Source organism: Pipistrellus kuhlii, unplaced genomic scaffold, assembly GCF_014108245.1.
Source record: "Pipistrellus kuhlii isolate mPipKuh1 unplaced genomic scaffold, mPipKuh1.p scaffold_m20_p_6, whole genome shotgun sequence".
Classification (NCBI taxonomy): Eukaryota; Metazoa; Chordata; class Mammalia; order Chiroptera; family Vespertilionidae; genus Pipistrellus; species Pipistrellus kuhlii.
In genome coordinates, this window is record NW_023425562.1 from 70,255,165 (window position 1) to 70,277,795 (window position 22,631).

Below are 22,631 nucleotides of genomic sequence, written 5' to 3' on the forward strand. Positions count from 1 at the left end.
AGTGGAGATGAAAGAGAGACAATTGCTGGTGCCATGACCTTAAGCAGTACCAGGAGGTGGGGAAATGTCGTGCCCACGTGGAAAAATGGGCTGTGGACAGGGCTGTGGGCTGTGGGTCCTCATTAACAGAGGGAAGGTGGGCAGGTAGATGTGGTGGTAGGAGCTCTGTGAAATGGGAACCATGTCATGAGCTGACAGTGAGAGTAGAGAAGGGAGTGTTGGTCATTTAAAGAGAGAAGAGAGGCCTGAAATAGCCGTCTAAGAAAGGGAGAGATGGTGGGCTAGGAAATGTGGATGATTGCCAGAAGGCATTAATGATCTTAAATTTAAAGTGAGACTCATCAGCCTGGCCAGCATTTTCCTCCAGCCTGGGTCAGCTGCAAGGAGGCAGCGTGGAGTACATGGAAGCTTGGCATGAACCAAAGGGCTGTGGCTTAACCAGCAAAGACCACAAAAGCTATAGATAGACCAAGGAATGGAGGCGGATGCAAATATAGCAATTGCTGGAGGAACTTAGGAGGGTAAGGAGGGCACAGGGACAGGAGAGTGAAGTACAGTGAAGCAGTGATGGTTTCAGTGAATTCTGGGTCATGGGTTCTGAAAGTTGTAGGTAGTTGTGGTACCAGAATGGGAAAGACAGAAGATGGCCAGGAGAAAGAGGTGTTTGATCCCAGGTGTTGTGGTTCAATGGTTTGATCCCAGGTGGTGTGGTTCAATGGTTGAGTGTCAAACCATATATCAAGAGGTCACTGGTTCAATTCCCAGTCAAAAGGCATATCCAGTTTGGGGCTGGATTCCCCAGTGGGGGTCGTGCAGGAGGCAGTCAATCTATGTTGATGTTTCTCTCTCATTGATGTTTCTCTCTCTCTCTCTCTCTCTCTCTCTCTCTCTCTCTCTCTCTCTCTCTCAAATAACTAAAAACATATTTTTAAGAAAACTAAAGTGGGATATTTGACAAGCTCTAGGCAGCAGGGATGTCCAACAAACTTTCCACAGTGCTAGAGATGTCTTGTATCACGGGCCATCTGTGGACATTAAGCACTTGAAATGTGGCTAGTGCAACTGAGGAGCTCAGCTTCTGACTTTATCTGATTTACATGTAAATGTGGGTGGCCACGTGTGGCTAGTGGGTATATCACAGGTCCAGGGTGTGACATGGGAGTGAGAGGCTGAAATAGGGTGGAAGACAAGGACTCAAGAGACCTGGTGTTGGGCAGATCGTCCTGGTGGATAGATAAATCACTTAAAGGACAACAAGGGTGCCTGCCGACGATAGGAACAGCAGTCGGGGCGGGGGGGGGGGGGGGGGGGGGGGGGGCGCTTAGGGCCCTGAGGAATGCCAGGAGGGCCCAGGGTTGACTGCAAGGAAGGTAGAATGTGACTGTCGGGAGACTTTAGCTTCCAAGCCCAGTGCTTTTCGGGAGGAATAAAGAAAAGGGAATGGAAGCAGCAGTGAGGAGCAAGGGGGACTTCTTCCTGGCTCCAGGCACAGTGACTTGAAGAGATGCGCCACTCCCTGCCCCTGAGGTCCTAGTGTGACAAAAGGGTCAAGTGTCAGAACTGTGATGCCAGCACCAAATGGTACAGGGCTGGAGTCCAGGGCAGGAGAGGCATCTGCTATGACTATCTTTGTTACTCCCGTGCTTATGACTTTTTCAAGTGATTTTCCCACAACCAGCAGGTCCTGACTCCCCCTCTTCTTGATTATGATGGCCTTAAGCTCCATAATATAAAACATGGACTTTGTGGGCCCGGAGAGAATCCGTGCCCCATTCAGGGGCCCTCCCGCTGCTGCTCGCTGACGCCCTGTGTGTTGCAGGTGTTTGGCGTTCACCTGAACAAGTGGCAGCTGGACAAGAAGCTGGGCTGTGGATGCCTCTTCCTGTACGGCGTGTTCCTGTGCTTCTCCATCATGACAGAGTTCAACGTGTTCACCTTCGTGAACTTGCCCATGTGCGGGGAACACTGATCTGCCGGGCCGCCCACCGAGGCTCCGTTCCTTCTCTTCTGTGCAATACAAGACCCGGCCGCACCACCCGAGTCACACGGGCCCCCAGGGCCGGGCTTCCGTCTCTCCCTTGCTGTTCACAGGCCTCCGCTCCTGCCTCAGTGGCCCAGGCGCCCTCTGCCCCCTCCCTCGCCCCTCCTCCTCCTGGGGTCCTACCTGCCACCCAGCCTTTCTTGCCCACCCCTTTTTGCCTCCTCAGTGTGAAGACTTTTCAATATCCATGTGAATTTTCAAGCTCCATTTTTGACAGTGACTGAGATTCTAGAAAAACTGGCTGCTAACTGGCCCAAGCCAGGCAAATCTTATTACAATCCCTCCTCCTTTTTTTTTTTTTTTAAGTTATTGGATGGAAGACTAACCTAATTTATGGCCCGAGACTGTCAAAGAGATAGCAAGGAGAGGGTACATTGGTTATGGGATTTTGTTATATTTTCAGGTGGTTCCTAGGTTCTGGGTTTGGGGGATTGTTTCTCTTCGGAGGGGCTCTCCCTTCTGCCCCTTTTCTTCCAGAGATCGGGCGAGAGCTTCTCTTGCATCCTCTGTCCCTGGGCTCTGGATTAGTACAGAAGCCACAGGTTTGTCCCCGCTGTGTCTTGGGGTCAAATCCCAAGCATGCTAGAGCAGGTGTGGCCTAGTGCCTATTAGAATGAACCATTGAGCCAGGCCACCGGGAAAGACGCATGACATTTCATGCCCAAGGATGCCCCCACGGGCCCATAGGCATTCCCTGGGGAGCACAGGGTTTTCTGAGGAAGAAGGCAGCTTCCTACCTGTCCATCATGACCTTCCCTTTCTCACTAGGTTCTCTCTAGTCTTTTAAGCAATAGTTCTAGCCTGCCTCAGGCCTTTGGAGAGGGTCCCTGGTTGAACATCTATCCATGAGGTACCAGGCAGTCAGCAGCAGAAGCTTCCCAAAACCTGTGAGTCCCTGAGATGCGTTGTCATTGCTTGGCATTCTGGAGTGACAGCGAGTGACCCAGAGGCCACCCACTGCTTTTTGTGCAGGAATTACAGACACTGGTTTCTTGGAGGATGGAGAGAAGCGCACTTTGCACAGACATCGTCAATCAAGCCCCGATTTGCCACTTGGTACTGAGTACACTGGACCCTGCAAGCTGGCTCTTGGGCAGCGTCCTTCCTCCAGGACACCGTGGCCAAGCTGCCCGGCTCCACCCGTCCCCTCCTGGAAGGGATGGCAAGGGAAGGAGAAAACAGAACTGACATCTTTGAAGCCACAGAATGTGCTAAATGCAGACAAGCTCCAGGGCATAAGTTATTGTGAACATTGTTGCCAATCACTGCTCAACAGCCCTGCTAGGTTTCCGTATGATGCTGAATTATTACGCAGACTAATTCCACCAGTTGAGACCCACCCATGCTTGTTACACCTGTATTTATTGAAACTGTGGACTCTTGCCCGTGCTTCCTCCTATATTTATGTTAAGCACTGATCACTTATAATCCATTCGGTATGGTTTTCTCTGTTCCTTGTACTACACATTCTGGTCTGAATTGTAAAAATAACCTGCAACAAATTGGTTGAACGTCTCTTGTCGAGGGTGCGAAAGGAGGTGAGCCTTAGCCAATGGGGCACCTGCCTGATGGAGGCCCGGGAGAGGAGATCACCAATTTGGGCTCTCAGAGCTAAGACACACTTCATGATTCTGTTGCACACTTTGCACTGGTTTATGGCAATTGTTTTCTTGGACAGATAGTGTAAAATAAACTTCTCTGTTCTGTATCCTTTCTTGAGCAGTGCGCGTTCCTTTCTCCTTAGATTCTGGCATGCTGCCTGTTTGGCACTGAGGAGTGTGCAATGCCAGGGAAAAAGAATGCAATCCCCGAGGGATCAGGTATTTTGCACTTCTGTGTCTGAGTGGACTCACCTGGGAAGCTGGTAAAATGTCTGGTGGATTACAAGTACAAAGTGGCAAATCATGAGTCCCTCTAAATCCGGGAGGGTCTTCTAACCTATTGTCCTATAGATCATGTGTGACATTACATTAGAGATCTTTCTTTCAGCTGAACCTGAGAGGAAGAGCATGCCAGTACTGATGACCTTCAGCAGGGCTCAAGGTCACCATCCTGTCCGAAAACCCAGTTCTTGTCCTGCATGACTCTCAAGAAAGAATTACCCAGATCTGAAAGTGGACCAAGGTGAGGGAACAAGTCAGGTTTCCATCTGAAAGTCAACATTAATGTCTTTATAGGAACTAGAAGAAAAATATCTACTAATTCACAGTGCCAACTTTTATTTAACTGTATCTAACAGTGTATTCCAAGGTGATGGAAAAGCACGAGGTGCTTAACTTTGTTTTGAGTGTTTACATTTAACATAGTTTTACTAGCTTATTTGTGCATTTTGTACATATACTCTGGATATTGGACAGGGAATTTTCATTATGCTGATCAGTGCTTACAAAGCATAAGATCCTTTTACATGAAATATGTTGTTAGACTAGTCTTAATGAGTTTTACTTAATTAGTTTTGCTCTGAGAAAAGACATCTGATCCAATGCTTGATCTTTTTAAACACATTTGCTGTGAAATCTTAGGAAACCATAATTTTATGCAAGATTTCTCAGAGACACAATTGTGGGGTGAGGTAGAGTTTCCGTGTTTCCTGCACAATGAAAGTTTCCTTTCTGCAATGAGCATTTGGCCTGTTTCTGCTCTGATCTCAGCCATGCGTGATTTGTGTCTTGAATTGTCCGTTGAGAACGTGATTCTAAATGAGCTGGCCATCCAGTGATGCAGAACTGCTGGCGTTGCTGTTTGCACTGCTCCCACATGCTGGGATTCATTTGGGAGGGCTTCAGATGGGTGTGAGGGAAGAACTTCTTGTCAGTATCCCAAACCTGGCAGTAGGGCCAGAGAAACTCTCAGCAATTTTCTGGGATGTGCTAGTTTCAGTAAGTTCCCCAGCCTGTGATCTCATGCACAAGGGGGATATCTCTGTGGCTCTAAACAAGGGAAGGCACACACAGGAGCTTGTACCTCCTCCTGAACACATCCTAGTGGACCCCACACTAGGGAGGTACCTCCAGAGCGTTTTCTTTTTCTGGGAATTGTGTTCTCAATCTGGCCCAGGCCTGCTGAGGGTCACTGTCCACACGCCTGCCCTTCAGGTGGCCTTGGATACACTGAGAGGCCACGTGGGACGTTTTCAGAGAGCTTTTCCCCATCCCAAAGGAATGTGGAGAGTACACTTCTTATGGAGAGACCACTTTTATAGATACACTAGAGGCCCAGTGCCTGAATTTGTGCACGGGGAGGGAGCAGCCGGCCAGCCCCGATTGGGGTTGGGCGTGCCTATCGTTGGCCTGACTGGCAGGGGGAGGGGCTGTGGGTGATTGGCTGGCTGGTCCTACCCCCTGGTTGAACTTCTGGTCAAGGGGACAATTTGTATATTGGCCTTTTATTATATAGGATGTTTTGCATTTATCTACAAAAAGATCTGAAGGCTGCTCATTGTTTTCCTGAGTCTGTTGCTTCAGAACTTGTTTGCAGTCAGAAATCTACAGGGGATTTGAGACCTTCTGTATCCCAAGCAGCACATTTGAACTCATTTTAAACATCCAGGCTTCAAAGAAAAACTTAAAAGGGAAAAAAAAAAAAAAAAAAAAAAAAGGAGGACAGGTGATACTATAGTAAAGTCCAGTTTTCACTTGTGGCATATAAGATAGGAATAACATCCAACTTGCAATACATGTAATTAAATGTAGAACTTTACCTAATTGTTCATGAAAATATTCAAGATAGGATAATTATCACATTAGCAGATCATTATCCAAGCATTTTGACCTATTTCTATCAATTATTTTGAAGTAGATGGGATATTTCCATTTTGGATTTTGAATAGTCTCATACTAATTATCAATCTCATTTACTTTGATATTTTCTACAATAGCTGCTACACACACACACACACACACACACACACACACCACTTATCTGACACCAAAATTCTGTGTGAAAACAGTCCAATTGGTCTTTTCAATTTTTCCAAATATCCAGCTGACTATTATGATACATCTTCAGGAATGGGGTGGATTTAGCCAACTTTTCTTTGATAAATAAAAATTCACGTGACAATTGCATCATCATCCAGAGATGTGGGCGTCTGCAAAGATGCCAAGAAAATTAGGAACTGAGGCCATGGACAAGCGGAGAGATTAGCAATGTGCACAATATAAATTATGCCATATGCTGGAATTGATTTCACATTAAACATCATGCTTAGTTTCAAAGCACAGGGCGGAGTAATAACCCTCCCTCCTCAAAAAATCTTTCAGATAGCTTACTGTTGCACCCAGGACAGTGATTTTCTTAATAAGTTATACCCAGTAGTCCCATTACCTTAAGAAATTTTTATTGAACCTCAATTTAGCCACACCCAAGTGGGGGAGATTTGAAATACAGTGACTAGTCATAGTTGATACTCATTTTGTTTTTGGTCTTCGTTTTTTGCAACAGGTGGGAGAGGGAGGGAGATTTAAGACTACAGTTTTGACAAATGTGCCATTTAATGCATAAATTATTAACATAAATGCATTCACATTTACATTATTAACATTTTTTCTTTATATAACTCTCAACTTATCCTGTTTACTCAAAGCTGAGTTTGGCAACGTCATATTTTCTGGTTTGTTGGAATAATTTATCCAGTGAGTGGTTCCAGAAAAGTGCATACAAAACCTGGAATGAAACATAAATAGGCATCTCCCAATCCTTGCGCTTGCTTTGAGGGTACTTCGAAGCCGTGGCTATGTGGTGGCTAAATTGCAATGTGCGAAAGTGCTTCCCATATACATAAATTTAACATTTTTCAATTCTTACTCGGTTTCATATTTTTCTCTATGATGCATAAGTCAGATGTTTTATCTCTCACAATACTGAGGAAGGTGTGTTCCTGGAATGCTAGATATTCATTAAGCCTGTGCTCTGGTCAGTCCGCATTATGCTAACTACGAATGGGTTTGAACCAAATGCACACTGTTTTATTTTAAGATTTTATTTTGTCTACTGGTTAAAGGCTTCTAAAATACTAGTTTCAATATATATAAAAGTTTATTGCCATATCGGGTAGAATTGTTTCCTCCAGTTGCTTATATTATGTTCGGTATCATATATAAGAATACATGTACTCATCTTACTGTCAAAATCAGTGTTTCCCAATTTAAGCATCACCTGGGGAATGTGTTACATACAGATTTCTAGGTCCCATCCCTGAGTTTCTGGGTGGGTCTAAGGAGAGAGCCAAGAACTGGCACTTCTCACCAACACCCAGATGCTACTGATACTGAGACCCACTCTGAGAACCACCCGTGTAAAGAATGTCCTTTGCCCATAAAGCCACATTTTTTCCTACACCAGCCTCTACCAATATCTTTGACTTACAGCTTATTTTTCCTTTCTACAACTGCTGAGATCTACAACTGTTGAAAGTAGGAAAAGACGTGTGGTCAACTCTTCATAATTTACATTCTCTATCATCCTGCACTTCTACTCCGAGTCAGAAAACAACTTTTAAATTAAAGCAGAACCAGATCAAGATAAATAATTTAAGATGAAGATGCAGGAAAGCCAAGGTTCTCGGTGGAATTATTAGCTCAGTAGAGACGGGAGCAGACAACCACCAGTTTTATTCAAGGTGCAAAAGATTTAGTTCTAAACTACAGTAAGAGAAAGTAACAGTGACATAGAAGACATGAATTGTATATGAACTCCTATTTTCACGTGACAATCATGCATAGCTAACTTCCTAATCGAAAAATATACTTTTGATGCAAATCCATCTGACAAAGTTGCCATGGCTCAGGACAAAAATAAAATGATTTCACCTTTAATTTATCTTGTTGAGCTGGGCTTCATAGCCCAAGTGCTCCAGACAATCACACATGCCCGCACCATGGTCTTGTTAAGAATGAGAGCAGGACATCCCTCGCCAGTCAGTCTTCCTGGGGCTCAGAAAACCCCATTGACAGGTGGTGGCCCTGGTCAGCTCTCCTGTGGAAAATGATTGCTAACCCCAGGTGAAAGTCAGGCAAGGGCATGATGCGTGCCTACGGCTAAACCCTAACTGTGGCTGGGGCCTTGGTTTATCCACAAGAACCTCAAGGGACACAATATGCTGCAAAATTAGATGGTAAACGCCACATTTTTATATCCACTAAAATTTTTGCTCTGAGTCAGAAGTGGAATTAGATATTCGTGTGCAGAATCCATCAGGGAGGCAGGAAAACAAGGAGGAAGGGAAATGCTTCTTTTCCAGAAACAGAACATTGTATGCTTGGCCTATGCCAGTGTAGGGTGGTCCACCCCAAGGCAATGAGATGGAATACATCCGTCCCTGAACCTCTCCCAGGCTTTCTTCCTAGAAGCCTTTTCTCTAACCAAGAAGGTGCTCTCAGGTAGCAATGCTAATGTGAGACCCACTGTATCATGTTACAATAGGATGCAAGGTATTTCTTCCTGCTTCCAAGACCCCTCAGTGATGGAGGAAGGGAGAGGGAGAGAGAGATAGAAACATCAACATCAATGATGAAAGAGAATCATTGATTGGCTGCCTGCCTCCTGCAAATGCAACCCTGCGCATGTGCCCTTGACCAGAATCGAACCTGGGACCCTTTGGTCCACAGGCCGATGCTCTATCCACTGAGCCAAACCACCTAGGGCAGAGGCAGCCTCTTTGCACTTTTAAGTAGAGTTTATCTGTTGCCTAAATGTTAACTGAAGGCCCATATTAGGAGGAAAAAGAAGTTTGAAGTTTGAAGATATAAGAATCATACCAAGTCACTCCTCTGGTATAAAGAGGCAAACCTTCTATAAATGAGGCACTGGTTCGGAATGTGTCTTGGATGAACATAGGAACAGAATTGCATTGCTCTCAAAAGGAGTCTACTACAATTTCAAATTTTAAACTCCCTTTTCTCAGTGTTTGTTTCAGAAAGGAATTATGCCTTTAACAAGGGTTGACTGGCTACACAGAAAGTTTGTTTATAAATATGAATTCTGCAACAAGACAGCCTTTTAGGATCAGTGGTAAGCTTTCCCCTGCACCCCATCAGGAAACCCCAGTCCTGTATCACAGTTTCTTGTTGTGACTCAGTGCTCTGGAAAGTAACGAGGTCCCACCCCCAACAACCTGATTTGGATCATCTGTTTCAGGCCCAGGTGTTTCTACTGTGGTTCGGAACCATGGCTCAGGGAAATCTACTCAGACCATTTAGGGTATTTCTTGTGCAAATCCAGAAAGGAATGCTGAGTGTCCCCTGGGTCTTTGCTACTCGAATGTGTGGATGGGTCTCTAACTGGCAGCTTTGACTAGAAAGAGAGACTTTGGAATTCCCATAAAACAGCATTGTCAGGTAGGACTTTCCACAGCCTTGGAAATGGCCTACATCTGTGTGCGACCGTCAGGGTCATGTGGCTGTTGAGCACCTGCAACACGGCTCAAGCAACTCAAAGTAGGTCGGCAAACTCATTAATCAACAGAGCCAAATATCAACAGTACAACGATTGACATTTCTTTGGAGAGCCAAATTTTTTAAACTTAAATTTCTTTTAACGCCACTTCTTCAAAATATTATAGATTCGCCCAGGCCGTGGTATTTTGTGGAAGAGCCACACTCAAGGGGCCAAAGAGCCGCATGTGGCTCTCGAGCCGCAGTTTGCCGACCACGGAACTAGGGGACTCATTTTAATCCTGTTGAACTTAGTTTAAATTCCCATTTAAAGAGCCACAGGTGATTGCAGTATTGGGCAGAGCAGATAGAGAATATTAAAGGGCCACCCCGGCCAACAAAGAGCATAGCGTGTCTTCCATGGAGCAGAGAGGATGCCCTTTCTGCTCTGACCTAGGTCGCAGGCCGGCTGCCCTGAACCTGGAGGCATGCCTTACAGCGGCGGGGCTCACAGGGTGCTCCGGGACCAGCAGCACACCTGGCTGATGGAAATGTAGGATCTCAGGCCCAGGTAATGCTTACTCAAGCTTGAGCAGCTCTTCGAGTAGACACCTCCTCTGCTCGCCAGAGGACAGACACTCTTTCCTAGGAGGTCACTCTGTAGGGTCACTGGTCTCCGTGTATTTTTGAGGAATTGCAAAATGGGGCAGTACAGATGATGGTGAGGAATGCGTTTGAAACAGGGGATGGGTTAGTGAATTTGGAGGACAAAAGAGTCCTATTTTAGCTCCAGTAAGCCCTCATTTGGGTAGGGGTAAAGGAGTAACCACTGAAAAACTAAATAAAAGGCCAAGATCTAACTCAGGGTGTGTCTCACCTAATTTTCACATTCAGTCTACACCAGATAGCTTACTAAGATTGGAAATTCCCATTCTTTGTTGATAAACTAACCATGTCTGTCTCATTTCCATGTAGAATTGGGAACTGATTCTACGCTTTTCCTTAAAAAGCCCCAAAGAATTTTGCCTCACTTGCAAGACTAGAACTTTCTCCTTTGAGACTATGAGGAAAAAAGAAAAGAAAAGAAAAAAAGAAAGAAAGGTCAGCCAAGAAAATCATCACTTCTAGCCAAAGGGGGCAGAAAACAGAACAAGAGGAGAGGGGCTTACATAACAGCAATTTTTTGTAATAAGCATGGGGACAGGTCCCACGGGAAGGATATTTAGGCTGTCATTTTTGAAGGGATAATTGGGACCCAGCTGGACGGTGGTTAGGTTAGAATCCAGAAGAAGGCGCAGCCAGGAATTGGAGAAGCAAATGTCTTGGCCCCCAGGATATTTCTTCACCCAGGAGAGCACCAGCAGTCATCTGTTGGTGGTGGTGTTGTGTAATCATCTCAGCGCAGTCGCAGGGTCTGAGTGAGAATGAAAATCAGTCCTTGTGCAGTTCATGGAAGTAACTTATATTAAATAGCTCTCTGCACCCCAAATTCTGGACACTTAGCACCAACAGCCCTTGAACTTTCTGTAGGGTTGACTGTTCCTTTCCTAGGGACCTCCATCCCAAGTACTCCTGTCCCTTTACACACCTAATCCAAGTACAAAACAAAATAGTATATTGGTTTGTTTTGAGAATTGGTGTGTTTGAAATGCCCCTTTCACAGCTGTTCAGGCTATTGCAAGTACCTTAGCAATTGGACTCAATTATTGGATTGATACTAACATTCATCTCCTCCTCCTCTTAGACAAAAGCTGTTACAGAATTTCATTTGCAAATAAGCACAAGATGAAAACAAATGAGGTATTTTTATTCTGGCATTTTATGTGACCCTACCCATAAGCGAGAGCAAAGCAGTGTGGGGATTTGTCCGTGGCCGCCTCGGGACCAGTGCTGGCATCACAAAGCACATGACTGGCACTTTGACAAATAACTTCTTATATTCCACTGCCAACACCACGTTACAGATTTAAAGTCCAAAGATGTGTCAAAGTATATATTCAAAAAGTTTTTCCAAGTGACTCTCATGTAAAAATAAGGCAATAACTATAGATTTAAGATTTATTAATCATGGGAACCAGTAAGATGGTGAAGCTGGTTCCAGGAGCACTTTAAAGGCCTGGCTATTTATATGTAAACTAGAGGCCTGGTGCACAAAATTTGTGCACAGGGCAGGAGTGGGGTGTCCCTCAGCCCAGCCTGCATGCTCTCCAATCTGGAATCCCTCTCACAATCCAGGACTGCTGGCTCCCAACTGCTCACCTGCCTGCCTTCCTTCCTGATTGTCCCTAACCACTTCTGCCTGTCAGGCTGATCACCCTCTAACCACTCCCCTGCCAGCCTAATTGATGCCTAACTGCTCCCCTGCCCGCCTGTTTACCCCTAACTCCCCTTTCTTGCAGGCCTGGTCACCCCTAACTGCCCTTCTCTGCAAGCCTGGTCTCCTCTCCCCCAATTGCTCTCCCCTACAGGCCTGGATCCCTTCCCCCAGCTGCCCATCCCTGCAGGCCTGGTCACCCTTAACTGCCCTCCCCTGCAGGTCTGGTCAACCCTAATTGTCCTCTCCTGCAGGCTTGATTGCCCCCAACTGCCCTCCCTTGCAGACCTGGTCCCTCCCAACTGCCATCCTCTGCTGGCATCTTGTTTCCACATGAGGGCAGCCATCTTGTGTGTTGGAGTGATGGTCAATTTGCATATTACTCTTTTATTAGATAGGATAGAGGCCTGGTGCATGGGTGGGGGCCTGCTGGTTTGCCCTTAAGGGTATCCTGGATCAGGAGGAGGTTCCCTTGGGGTATGGGGTGGCCTGGGCGAGGGGTCTGTGGTGTTTGCAGGCTGGCCACACCTCCCGGCCACCCAAGTGGAGGCCCTGGTATCTGGAATTTATTTATCTTCTATAATTGAAACTTTGTAGCCTTGAGCAGAGGCCAAGGCAGGCCAGGGCTACTGAAGCTTGGCTTCCTCCATTGCTAGGGAAACCCAAGCCTCCCACTCACTCCGTGGTCACAGCCATCTTGATTGGGTTAATTTGCATAGTCGCTCCTGATTGGCTGCTGGGCGTAGCTTATGGGTGTAGCAGATTTATGGCAAATTTGCATATTACTCTTTTATTAAATAGGATGCAAGTATGATGGAAAAAATACTCCTAGATATATGACTGGTTAATGAAGGTCAGGGCAACCAAACCACAACCTACAGTGATCTTTGTTAACTGACAGAAATTGTCTGTTTTAGATAAGACCCACAGGTCAACATTCTGATTTCTTAATCAATAATAGTGAGTCAAAGAGAAGTACACATCCTCTAGATTACTCAATAATTCTCAAAAAATGTCAAAGGATGACAATGAAATGACAAGCTCATCTTAATCCTAGACCTTCTCTTGGCCTTCTTTTCAATTATGTGAAACTCCTATTAGTTTTAATCGCAGTCATTCACTATATATGCATGTTTACAAGAGATCAGCAAAGTGGGCCTAAAATCCCACTCATTTCCTGGAATTTTCATTAAAAGCATTGCCTTTCCCCTTGCTGAAGTATCTTCTTTTGAAGTTTGCCCAAATATAGGACATAAATTTAAAGAAACTTAATGAAAGTAGCTGGATTCCTTTAACTTGCAAACATGCCATTTTTCCTGCTGCACAATATCCACATTTTCATTCAAAGCTGCAAAAAACACAGAGCAGGGACAACTGAGTTGAGTGTGTGTTCCAGACATGATAGGATGAAGCAGGAAGGCTTTGCTGGGTTGGATTAAAATTTATGTTTAATTTTTCAGATGAATTAAAGTTCTGTGATGCTTCTCACTTTAGTACAACACATGCATGAGACAATGTAAAATCAAAACGCTTATGTGACATGGTGTTCATTTATACTTTGGGAGATTCTATAGTTTAAAAAAGAAAAAAAAAGAATTCAAGAATTATGAAGGTAGAGGTTCATTCTCAAATATTATTTTCCCTTTAGAGAGATTTGACACCTCAAAATAAAGTGATGTAAAAGACAAACTGGTTATTTCAGAACTGTTGTTTTTGGGTTTTGTTTTTTTTTGTCTGTTTGTTTGTTTGTTTTTCATATTGTATTAATACGATATCTGCATATTTGTTTTGCCATTTTTTATAGTGGACTACTAGTATTTATCACTGGTTTCCCACATGCGTTAATTAGGGGTTTATGAGAGGTAAGAGCATTTTTATTATTATTCCATTTTTACTAACCTAAGTATTTAAAAGCCAGTTGTTGTTTTTTATATATTTGAAAAAAATTATGGCTTTTGTAAACGTAGGACAATTTTACCACTGTCATTCAAAGAATAACAAGATATGTTGCCTTTTGACTGGTGTAGCCACTGTAGAGTTTCCTCAAAAATTTTAAAGTGGAACTGCCAGCCAAAACCAGTTTGGCTCAATGGATAGAGTGTCGGCTTGGGGACTGAAGGGTCCTGGGTTCAATTCCGCTCAAGGACATGTACCTTGGTTGCAGGCATATCCCCAGTAGGGGGTGTGCAAGAGGCAGCTGATCGATGACTCTCTCTCATCGATGTTTCTAACTCTCTATATCTCTCCCTTCAAAATCAATAAAATATATATATTTTTAAAAATAATAAAGTGGAACTGCCATTTGAACTGGCGATCCCACCTTTGGATATATATTCTAAGAATCCTGGAACGCCATTCAGAAAGAATGTATGCACCCCTATGTTTACAGCAGTGTCGTTTACAGCAGCTAAGATCTGGAAACAACCCAAATGCCCGTTGGTACATGAATGGATACAAAAGCTATGGTACACTTACACCATGGAATACTATGCAGCTATAAAAAAAGATTTCCTACCCTTTGTGACAACATAGATGGATCTGAAGATTGCTATGCTAAATGAAATAAGCCAGTCAGAGAAAGGCAAATATCACATGACCTCACTCATATGAGGAATCTAATGAGCAAAATAAACTGATGAACAAAATAGGCTCAGAGATATGGATGCATGAAACAGACTGACATCTCAGGGGAGAGAGATTAACCAAAGAATTTATATGCATATATGCATAGCCCATGGACACAGACAATAGTGTGGGGAAGGCTTGGGGTAGAGTGAGGGCTAGGTGGAGGGGGCAAAAGAGGGAGAACGGAAAACATCCGTAACACTGTCAACAACAACAAAAAAGATTTGTGCATTTAGTTTTCTAATTGTCTTTTAATTTACTTTGATAAAAGTACATTTTGTTTATGGATTAAATGTTTACACACACACATACACACATACACACACACACCCAAAAAAATAGTTCAAGTCTTATCCCCTGCTACCTACGAATTTGACCTTATCTTGGAAATGGTCCTGGCAGATCTAATCAAATTAAGATGAGGTCACACTGGATTCAGGCGGGCTCTCACCCAACAACTGGTGTTATAAGAAGAGGGGAATTTGGACACAGACACACATGGGGATTGCCATAAGACCACAAGGCAGAGATTGCAGTGATGCAGCCATGAGCCAAGGAATGCCAAGGACTGCCAGAAGCCACGAAGAAGCTCAGAGGGTGGCGTGGGACAGACTCTTCTCCGGGACTTCAAGAAGGAACCAGTCCTAATTGATTTCAGACTTCTGGCCTTCAGCATCCCAAGAGGATAAATCTGTTGTTTTAAGTCACCACGGGGTAATTTGTCACGGCCGCCCTATGAAATGAATTCAGTGATGATTCAGATAGCCACACTGAAATAATACCAAGTTTATCAGTACACCAGTTCTCTCTGATTGGTCCTTAATGGTTTTACAGGAAAGAGCTGTAACTATTGGTAAACATTGGGGAAGTTGCACACACTTTTTAAGCCCTCTGTGTCCCTTTCCAGGCGGGGCCACGGTACGGAAAGACAAGTAGGACACGGCAAGTTTGCCACTTTCAAACAGTGTTTCTGTGAGAAGTCCATTCCAGGCAGCCCTTGGAGAGGCCAGGGCCCCAAAGCCGCTGCCCAGCACCCCCACATAAACCATCCCAAAACCCCCAAGAGGGGACTAGATGCCTCTGTGTTCTGCCAGAAGTGGGTTTGGCCATGGGTTTATGGGATGAGGTTTAGTCTTTGGACTCGGGGTCACTGTCTAATGGGGATAGGACACATAAGAGAGAACCAGACTTCTGCAACTTCTGCTCCAGTTCGCACTTACTATGTGATGGGCTGAGGGCCGAAGCCAGTGGGGCTGGCAGAGAGGGAGGGAAGGGCGCTCCCTATGGAACAGCATGTCTAATAGGGACAAGCAGCCAAAGCTCCTTTGGAAGGGACAGAGGGGGGAGCTTCATCACTGCACCCTCAGAAGTCTCCTGCCCAAAGGAGCCCTGTGGCCCTTCTATTCACACCCCAACCCCACCCCACCCCACTCTGAAGGAAGCAGACTTCCCCAAGATGTATGGGAGATAATCACACTTCATCGGGAAAGACCAGTAAGAACACAGAGCCTGTGGGTGCAGGAGTGTAGAGTGGCCACTTCCCACTCAGCTATGCACCAGATGTCCACCCCAGGGGCTTCCTGCTTGAGAGCACAGTCGTCCTCAGCGATCACTTGCTGCATGAGCCGTGTTTCTGGATGCCAGCCAAACAACAGCCAGCAGATATGATTCTCCAAAGCATGGCAGACCTGCTCTCACAGGAAACTATTAGTCAGCTTCAGTCTCTCGCATCCCTGCCCCAGTCCACAGCCTGGGGGGTGGATTCGGGGAGGCATCTGATACAGGATAACATTATTTATTTACTCTGGCATCTGATGGTATGCCCTCTCTTTATCTGTTCTTCATTGGCCCATGCAGGTTCCTGCTGCCACCCTGGGAGGTTGTGCTGAGTCTTTGGAGTAGTCTTAGGTTTATGTGCCTCAATCCCTCACAGCTATTTCTCCTGATCTCACATCGTATCAAGTGAAGGAGGACCTTGAAGTCTGCCCACTTCATTGGAGAGGAGATGCAGAATCCCTTCTACCCTCAGATCTTCATCCTGTAGAATAGGGAATCTATAATTCCTCCTGATTATAACTCAGACTGAGCAGAGCCATTTGTGCCTTTCCTTCAGAGGGCTTAAACTTACACAATGCCTGGTCAAAACCATCATAGGTTGATTTTTTTCATTCTTCCATACTCAGATGAGTAGCATCATTTTTAAGTTTAGGATGCATCTCATGTGCCAGCTACAAAGTGCACTGGAATGTAAGAATTGCAAGATGTGCCCACTGACAGGCACCAGGTACATTCCAGAAGTGTGGGACAGACACTTAGAGGTCATACTAAGTAAGCTGCCTTTATTTTTCCAACCTTCACTTAGTACTCTGGATACCCATGGGACCTAATGGAAATAGTCCAGAATATATTAGAACATTCCCAATCATTTCCATTCACTGGAAAAGTGATGTCATGGTTTACTTCAGAACAGAACACATGGTCACCTGATGTTACCTCTTTGGGCCACCAGTGAGCACTATGGGAGCTACAGTTTCCCCATGATGTAAAGCAAGTGTCTACAAGTCCTTCCATCTTCAGGGGTCCTCCTTTCCTTTAATACCGAAATTACATGTCTGTAGAGTTCCAAATGGCAGACCAATCACATGCACTTACTCTCCTACTCACCCTAAGTCCCCTTAAAATGAAAGTAAAGGGATACAAGAGGGATTAAGTTAACCACAACAAAGAGGTCTATATGACATTCATCAGAAATTTGAACTTACAATAAGAAAAAAAGCAGGTAAGAGGACACTGATGGGTAAAGTGAAGCAATGGATGAAAGATCCAGCTCAGACGTATTCCTATGAATTTTACGACTTGGAGGATAAAGAAAGCCCTCAAATTAAAAAGGAACGTATTGAACCTAGAGTGTCTGTTAGTCAAAATATCAGTCAAGCATGAGGACAAACTAAACATGTTTTCAGCCACACACACTCTGAAAGCCTCCAAGAGCCCCTCCTGAGAAGAAATGAGGGAGAAAACAAACTAAGAAGACCTGAGATCTAGAAAACAATTGATTTACTCCAGAAATACAGAGAAAAAGAGCCTCGGGAGAATAGTTCCCAACAGATGTAGCAAATAAGTAATTGCTATGAACGCAGAAATGCAGAAGTCTCTGGGGGCACAGTGTTCTGAGAAAACGTGGATTCCCTGCAGCAGTTACTGTAATTGAAAGGCTGGATGTTTTGAAAGATCTGTGATGGTAAATGTTTTCTATTAACAACATAAACAAGAAAAATTTTTTTTAAAAGAAGAAAGGAAGGAAGGAAAAGGCAATTAGACTCTTTGGTTGGAAAGAGATTATGTAAGAAAATAAGGGCTCAAATATGAAGCAAACTGAAATGTAGCATGATCATGATTTTGAGGAATGTATGTGGGGGCAAGAAAAGAGTTCATCGACCTTGATTTTGGAAATATTTTCCTTTAAGTGTCACAGGAATAGTGACGTTGGGTTCACAGAAAAGGAAAATTAATCTTAGCCAATTATGAGGCTGTACAGTGAACTCTGGTTATGATGATGTTGATGTGTTTTATTGGTGTTTAGTCTTTAGAATCAATCTATAAACAAGGTCTAGGAAATCCTATATAATAAAAGGCTAGTATGCAAATCAACCAAATGATGGAAAGACTGGTCGCTATGACACGCACTGACCACCAGGGGGCAGACGCTCAATGCAGGAGCTGCCCCCTGGTGCTCAGTGCACTCCCCCAGGGGGAGTGCCACACAGCCAGAAGCCTCCTTGGCAGCGCTAAGGATCCATGGGGGGATGTCTGACTGCCAGCTTAGGCTCGCTCCCCTAAGAAACCTAAGCCTGCAGGGAGACATCCCTAAAGGGTCCCAGATTGCAAGAGGGCGCAGGCTGAGCTGAGGGACCACCCCTTCCAGTGCACAAATGTCATGCACTGGGCCTCTAGTTGAATTATAGAGCAGAATGTACATGTAAAAGTAAATATGTAATTGATAAAGATGATGGAGAAAAAAGTTCTAACATGGAGGTAGTCAGAAAATGCTTGTCCTCATCACAACCTCATCTCTCCTGGATCTATTGAGTTATGTTCTCAAGTAGACACTGTTTCACCTCCATATCTTTGGTCTTGCCCTTCCCTCTCTCCTCCTCCAGCCCAACTGAGCCTGCCCTTTAGACACCAGCTCATGTCTCCACGTCTCCTCTGTGCCCCATGCTCCTTTGGCAGCCTCAGCCTACAGAAATCTCACTGTGCATTTGGGAACCACGTGACAAACTCAAACAGACTTACCAGACAAATGATACAGAGAACATTCTCTTAATGCTTCGTATAAAATAAGAACACATGCAAAATATGATAGCAAAGGGAAATTTCCACTGCCAGCTTGGAAAACCTTTCTAAAAGCAGGAAATCTGATGTAGCCTTAAATTAATATTCTTAAATTATTTCAACTTTCAGAGCAAAAGCAATCAAGACAAATCCTTCCTTATGTTCTGCCCATGGTTTCAATGAATCACCCTTAAACTAGGGACCTGCCCCTTTCCCTGGGAGCACCTTGCTACCTGGATGTATTGGGTCGGCAACTACGTAATTGCGGGTTTCACACACATATGGCTTCAGTTGAATTTTTAGGTTTGCAGACGTAGTACAAATGTAAAACACATTTTGTTATTTGATAGTTGGCTATTCAGCTGTTAATCAGTAAAAAAAGTTTTTTGATATGTTTTGTAGTTTTCGTTTGGCGTTTGTTGAAAAATGGAAAATCAAAAGGAACATTTTCGTCATATTTTGCTTTTTTATTTCTGCAAAGGGAAAAAAGCATCGCAAGCTCATAAAAAGTTATGTGCTGTTTATGGTGACGAAGCCTTAAAAGAACGGCAGTGTCAAAATTGGTTTGCCAAATTTCGTTCTGGTGATTTTTCACTCAAAGATGAAAAACACTCTGGTCGTCCAGTTGAAGTTGATGACGCCCTAATCAAAGCAATAATCAATTCGGACTGTCACAGTACAACACGTGAGATTGCAGAGAAGCTTCATGTATCACATACATGCATTGAAAATCACTTAAAACAACTTGGCTATGTTCAAAAACTCGATACATGGGTTCCTCACGAACTGAAAGAATCACAGTTAACGCAACGCATTAGCAGCTGCGATTTGCTAAAGAAACGTAATGAAAATGATCCATTTTTAAAACGACTGATAACTGGCGATGAAAAATGGGTTGTTTACAACAATATCAAGCGGAAAAGATCGTGGAGCAGGCCAGGTGAACCAACTCAAACAACATCAAAAGCTGATATTCATCAAAAGAAGGTTTTGTTATCAGTTTGGTGGGATTACAAAGGAATTGTCTACTTTGAACTCTTACCACCCAACCGAACGATCAATTCTGATGTCTACATTGAACAACTAACGAAATTAAACAATGCAGTTGAAGAAAAGCGGCCCGAATTGACAAATCGAAAAGGTGTTGTATTCCATCATGACAATGCAAGGCCACACACATCTTTGGTCACTCGGCAAAAATTAATGGAGCTTGGTTGGGATGTTTTGCCACATCCACCATATAGTCCTGACCTTGCACCATCTGATTACTTTTTGTTTCGATCTTTACAAAACTCCTTGAATGGTAAAAATTTCAATAATGATGATGATGTCAAATCGTACCTGATTCAGTTTTTTGCTAATAAAAACCAGAAGTTTTTTGAACGTGGGATTATGATGCTGCCTGAAAGATGGCAAAAGGTCATTGATCAAAATGGGCAATACATTACAGAATAAAGTTATTTAGTTCCATGAAAAAATTGTCTTTTTTAAAAAATCCGCAATTACTTAGTTGCCGACCTAATAGAATCCATGGCTCTCATCAGGCCTGAGCACTGGCATCATCTGGGGAACGTTTAAAAGTCCCAATGCCCAAACCATCCTCCAGACCAGTCACATCTGATTATTTGACTCCCTGGGCCAGTTGCTATAGATAGTGTTGTGGATCTAACCAGGAGGTCACTTGTTAGATTCCCAGTCAGGCAGCTTCATGTTATTAGAGCTGGGGCCAGGTCACCAGAGGGTTGTGTTAAAAGCTTCCAGGTGACTGGTGTGCAGCAAGCCTCAGAGCCAATTTAAAGGCTGTAGCTTCAGAAAGTGACTCTTCTAGAACCTTGGCCACAATTAGAATCACCTGGTAGCTATAAAGTTGTTTATGCCTGTGCCCCACCCTAGAGACTCTAATTTAACAGTCTGAGGTGTTATCTGGGCATTGAGGTTTTAGAAAACTCCAGGTGATTGTAATATACAGCCAAGGTTGAGACCTCCGCTCTAGAATCTAACAGAGCAGCAATGGGGAGAGAGAAATAGGTGAAACACCCCCATAGCAGGAGCTGGGGGACCCCTCACACAAAGGAAGCAGTCAAAGTTCCTTACCCACAGAAATCAGCCACAACAGCCTGGATTTGGGTGTTAGAGGATATTAGGGCAGCACAAAAGTCTGCTTCCTTGAGAAGTCATTATTAGAGGCTCCTGAGAACAATGGTCTGTGGGCATTTCTTCCTTTAGACTAGGGGTGTCGAACTCAATCAGAGAAGGGGCAAAAATCTAAAATCCAGCCTAAATCGCGGGCTGAATGGTTTACTGAACAGTCATAAACTGTCATTGTGATGGAAACGCAGCGGAGTGCAGTGATGACAGCGCGGTGCGGGCCACATTGCAAGGCCTGGCGGGACGGATTTGGCCCGCGGGCCTTGTGTTTGACACATGTGCTTTAGACCCTAGAGCCACGCCGGAATAATCAGTGTTCCTTCCCCAGGGCCTGGAGCACAGCTCATGGCTCATCCTCTCCCCCTGTGGTAGGCGGAATCCTAAGTGGAAGGCAAAATGCCCGGTGGTGTCTACCCCTGGAGTCATGCCCTATCATCTTCTCCTCTCCAGTTTGGATAATATTCCAATGCTTCTAGCCAATGGACTATGGCAGTGGTCAGCAAACTCATTAGTCAACAGAGCCAAATATCAACAGTGCAATGATTGAAATTTCTTTTGAGAGCCAAATTTTTTTAAACTTAAACTTCTTCTAACACCACTTCTTCAAAATAGACTCACCCAGGCCGTGGTATTTTGTGGAAGAGCCACACTCTAGGGGACAAAGAGCCACATGTGACTCTCGAGCCGCAGTTTGCCGACCATGGGACTATGGCAAAGGTATGATGCCACTCTTATGAATGTATAATGACATATATAAAAACTCCGTATTACTAGAATGCATGAGAGTGAGAGACACTCTTCGCTGGCCCAGAGGAAGTAGACTACCCTGTTGGAGAGGGCCAAGTGCAGGGAGACACACAGCCTGTCTCTAGGAACTAAAAGACTGGATATGCAAATGGACCTTATGTAGACATAGAACTCCGACCCGCATTCTGCAGTGAGCAGCCCAGGAAACCACCCATTATCTACAGTAACCAGCCCTCAAAGCCAGTGCTATTTATGTCAGACTTGTGGGAATTCACAACACTATCTATAGCAACTGACCCAGGGATCAAACGATAACCCTTGTAATAATTGGTCCAAAATAACCAGAACTTGATTAACAACTGACAGCTTCTTCATTTTGTCTCTGTTTCCAACTAGGGGTCAAATATATTCCCCTGACCAGTCACGTAGACTGCTGGCTGCTAGGTGGCCTGATTCCAGTTTCCAGCGGTCAAAAGCTTCCAATTACGGCGCCTGTGAACTGACACCTCCCTTCTCCACTGTAAATCTTTCCCATTCCCCTGCCTGCCTTTGACTCCCTGCCAAATGTAAGTGATGGTGGCCTACTCTCTTGTTGTAGCAAGCTCTGAACCAATGGCTATTGCTTGGTCATTGTTTCCACAGGGAAAGAGCCTCCGTCGCACCTCTGTAAGGAAGTAAATTCTGGGTGAGAGGTCACAGGTCTTGGCTGAGAGGTCACAGCTAGCCCTGGCCAACATCTGGATTGAAGCCTTATGAGACCCTGGGGCAGGGAACCCCAGCTAAGCTGTACCCAGACTCTTGTCCCATGAAAACTGTGAGATAATAAGTATGTGCTGTTTTTAAGTCACTACATTTATGGTAATTTGTTATGTAGCAATAGAAAACATATCTTTAAACTTATGGGGAGCAACATAGATGGGAGCTAACCTTTGACATATATATATATATGCATGCCAGGTAGAATAGTCAGTACCCTCAGAGTATTGTCAGTTCTCAGGCCAAAGTACTATAGGCCTGAAGAGTGATCTAAATAATAAGGTCAAACAAG

General features: G+C 44.4%; 1 protein-coding gene across 4 annotated transcripts in view; it reads left to right on the top strand.

Moving 5' to 3' along the window:
* Window positions 1–3,749, top strand: part of SLC24A3 (solute carrier family 24 member 3) — a 466,656-nt gene extending 462,907 nt beyond the window's left edge. For all 4 annotated transcript variants that reach the window (XM_045574623.1, XM_036417549.2, XM_045574624.1 and 1 more), the window contains one exon: window positions 1,820–3,749. In XM_045574623.1, coding sequence (XP_045430579.1) covers window positions 1,820–1,969 — 150 coding nt within the window. In that variant the 3' untranslated portion in view covers window positions 1,970–3,749. The remainder of the gene's footprint in view (window positions 1–1,819) is intronic.
* The last annotated feature ends 18,882 nt before the right edge of the window (window positions 3,750–22,631 follow it).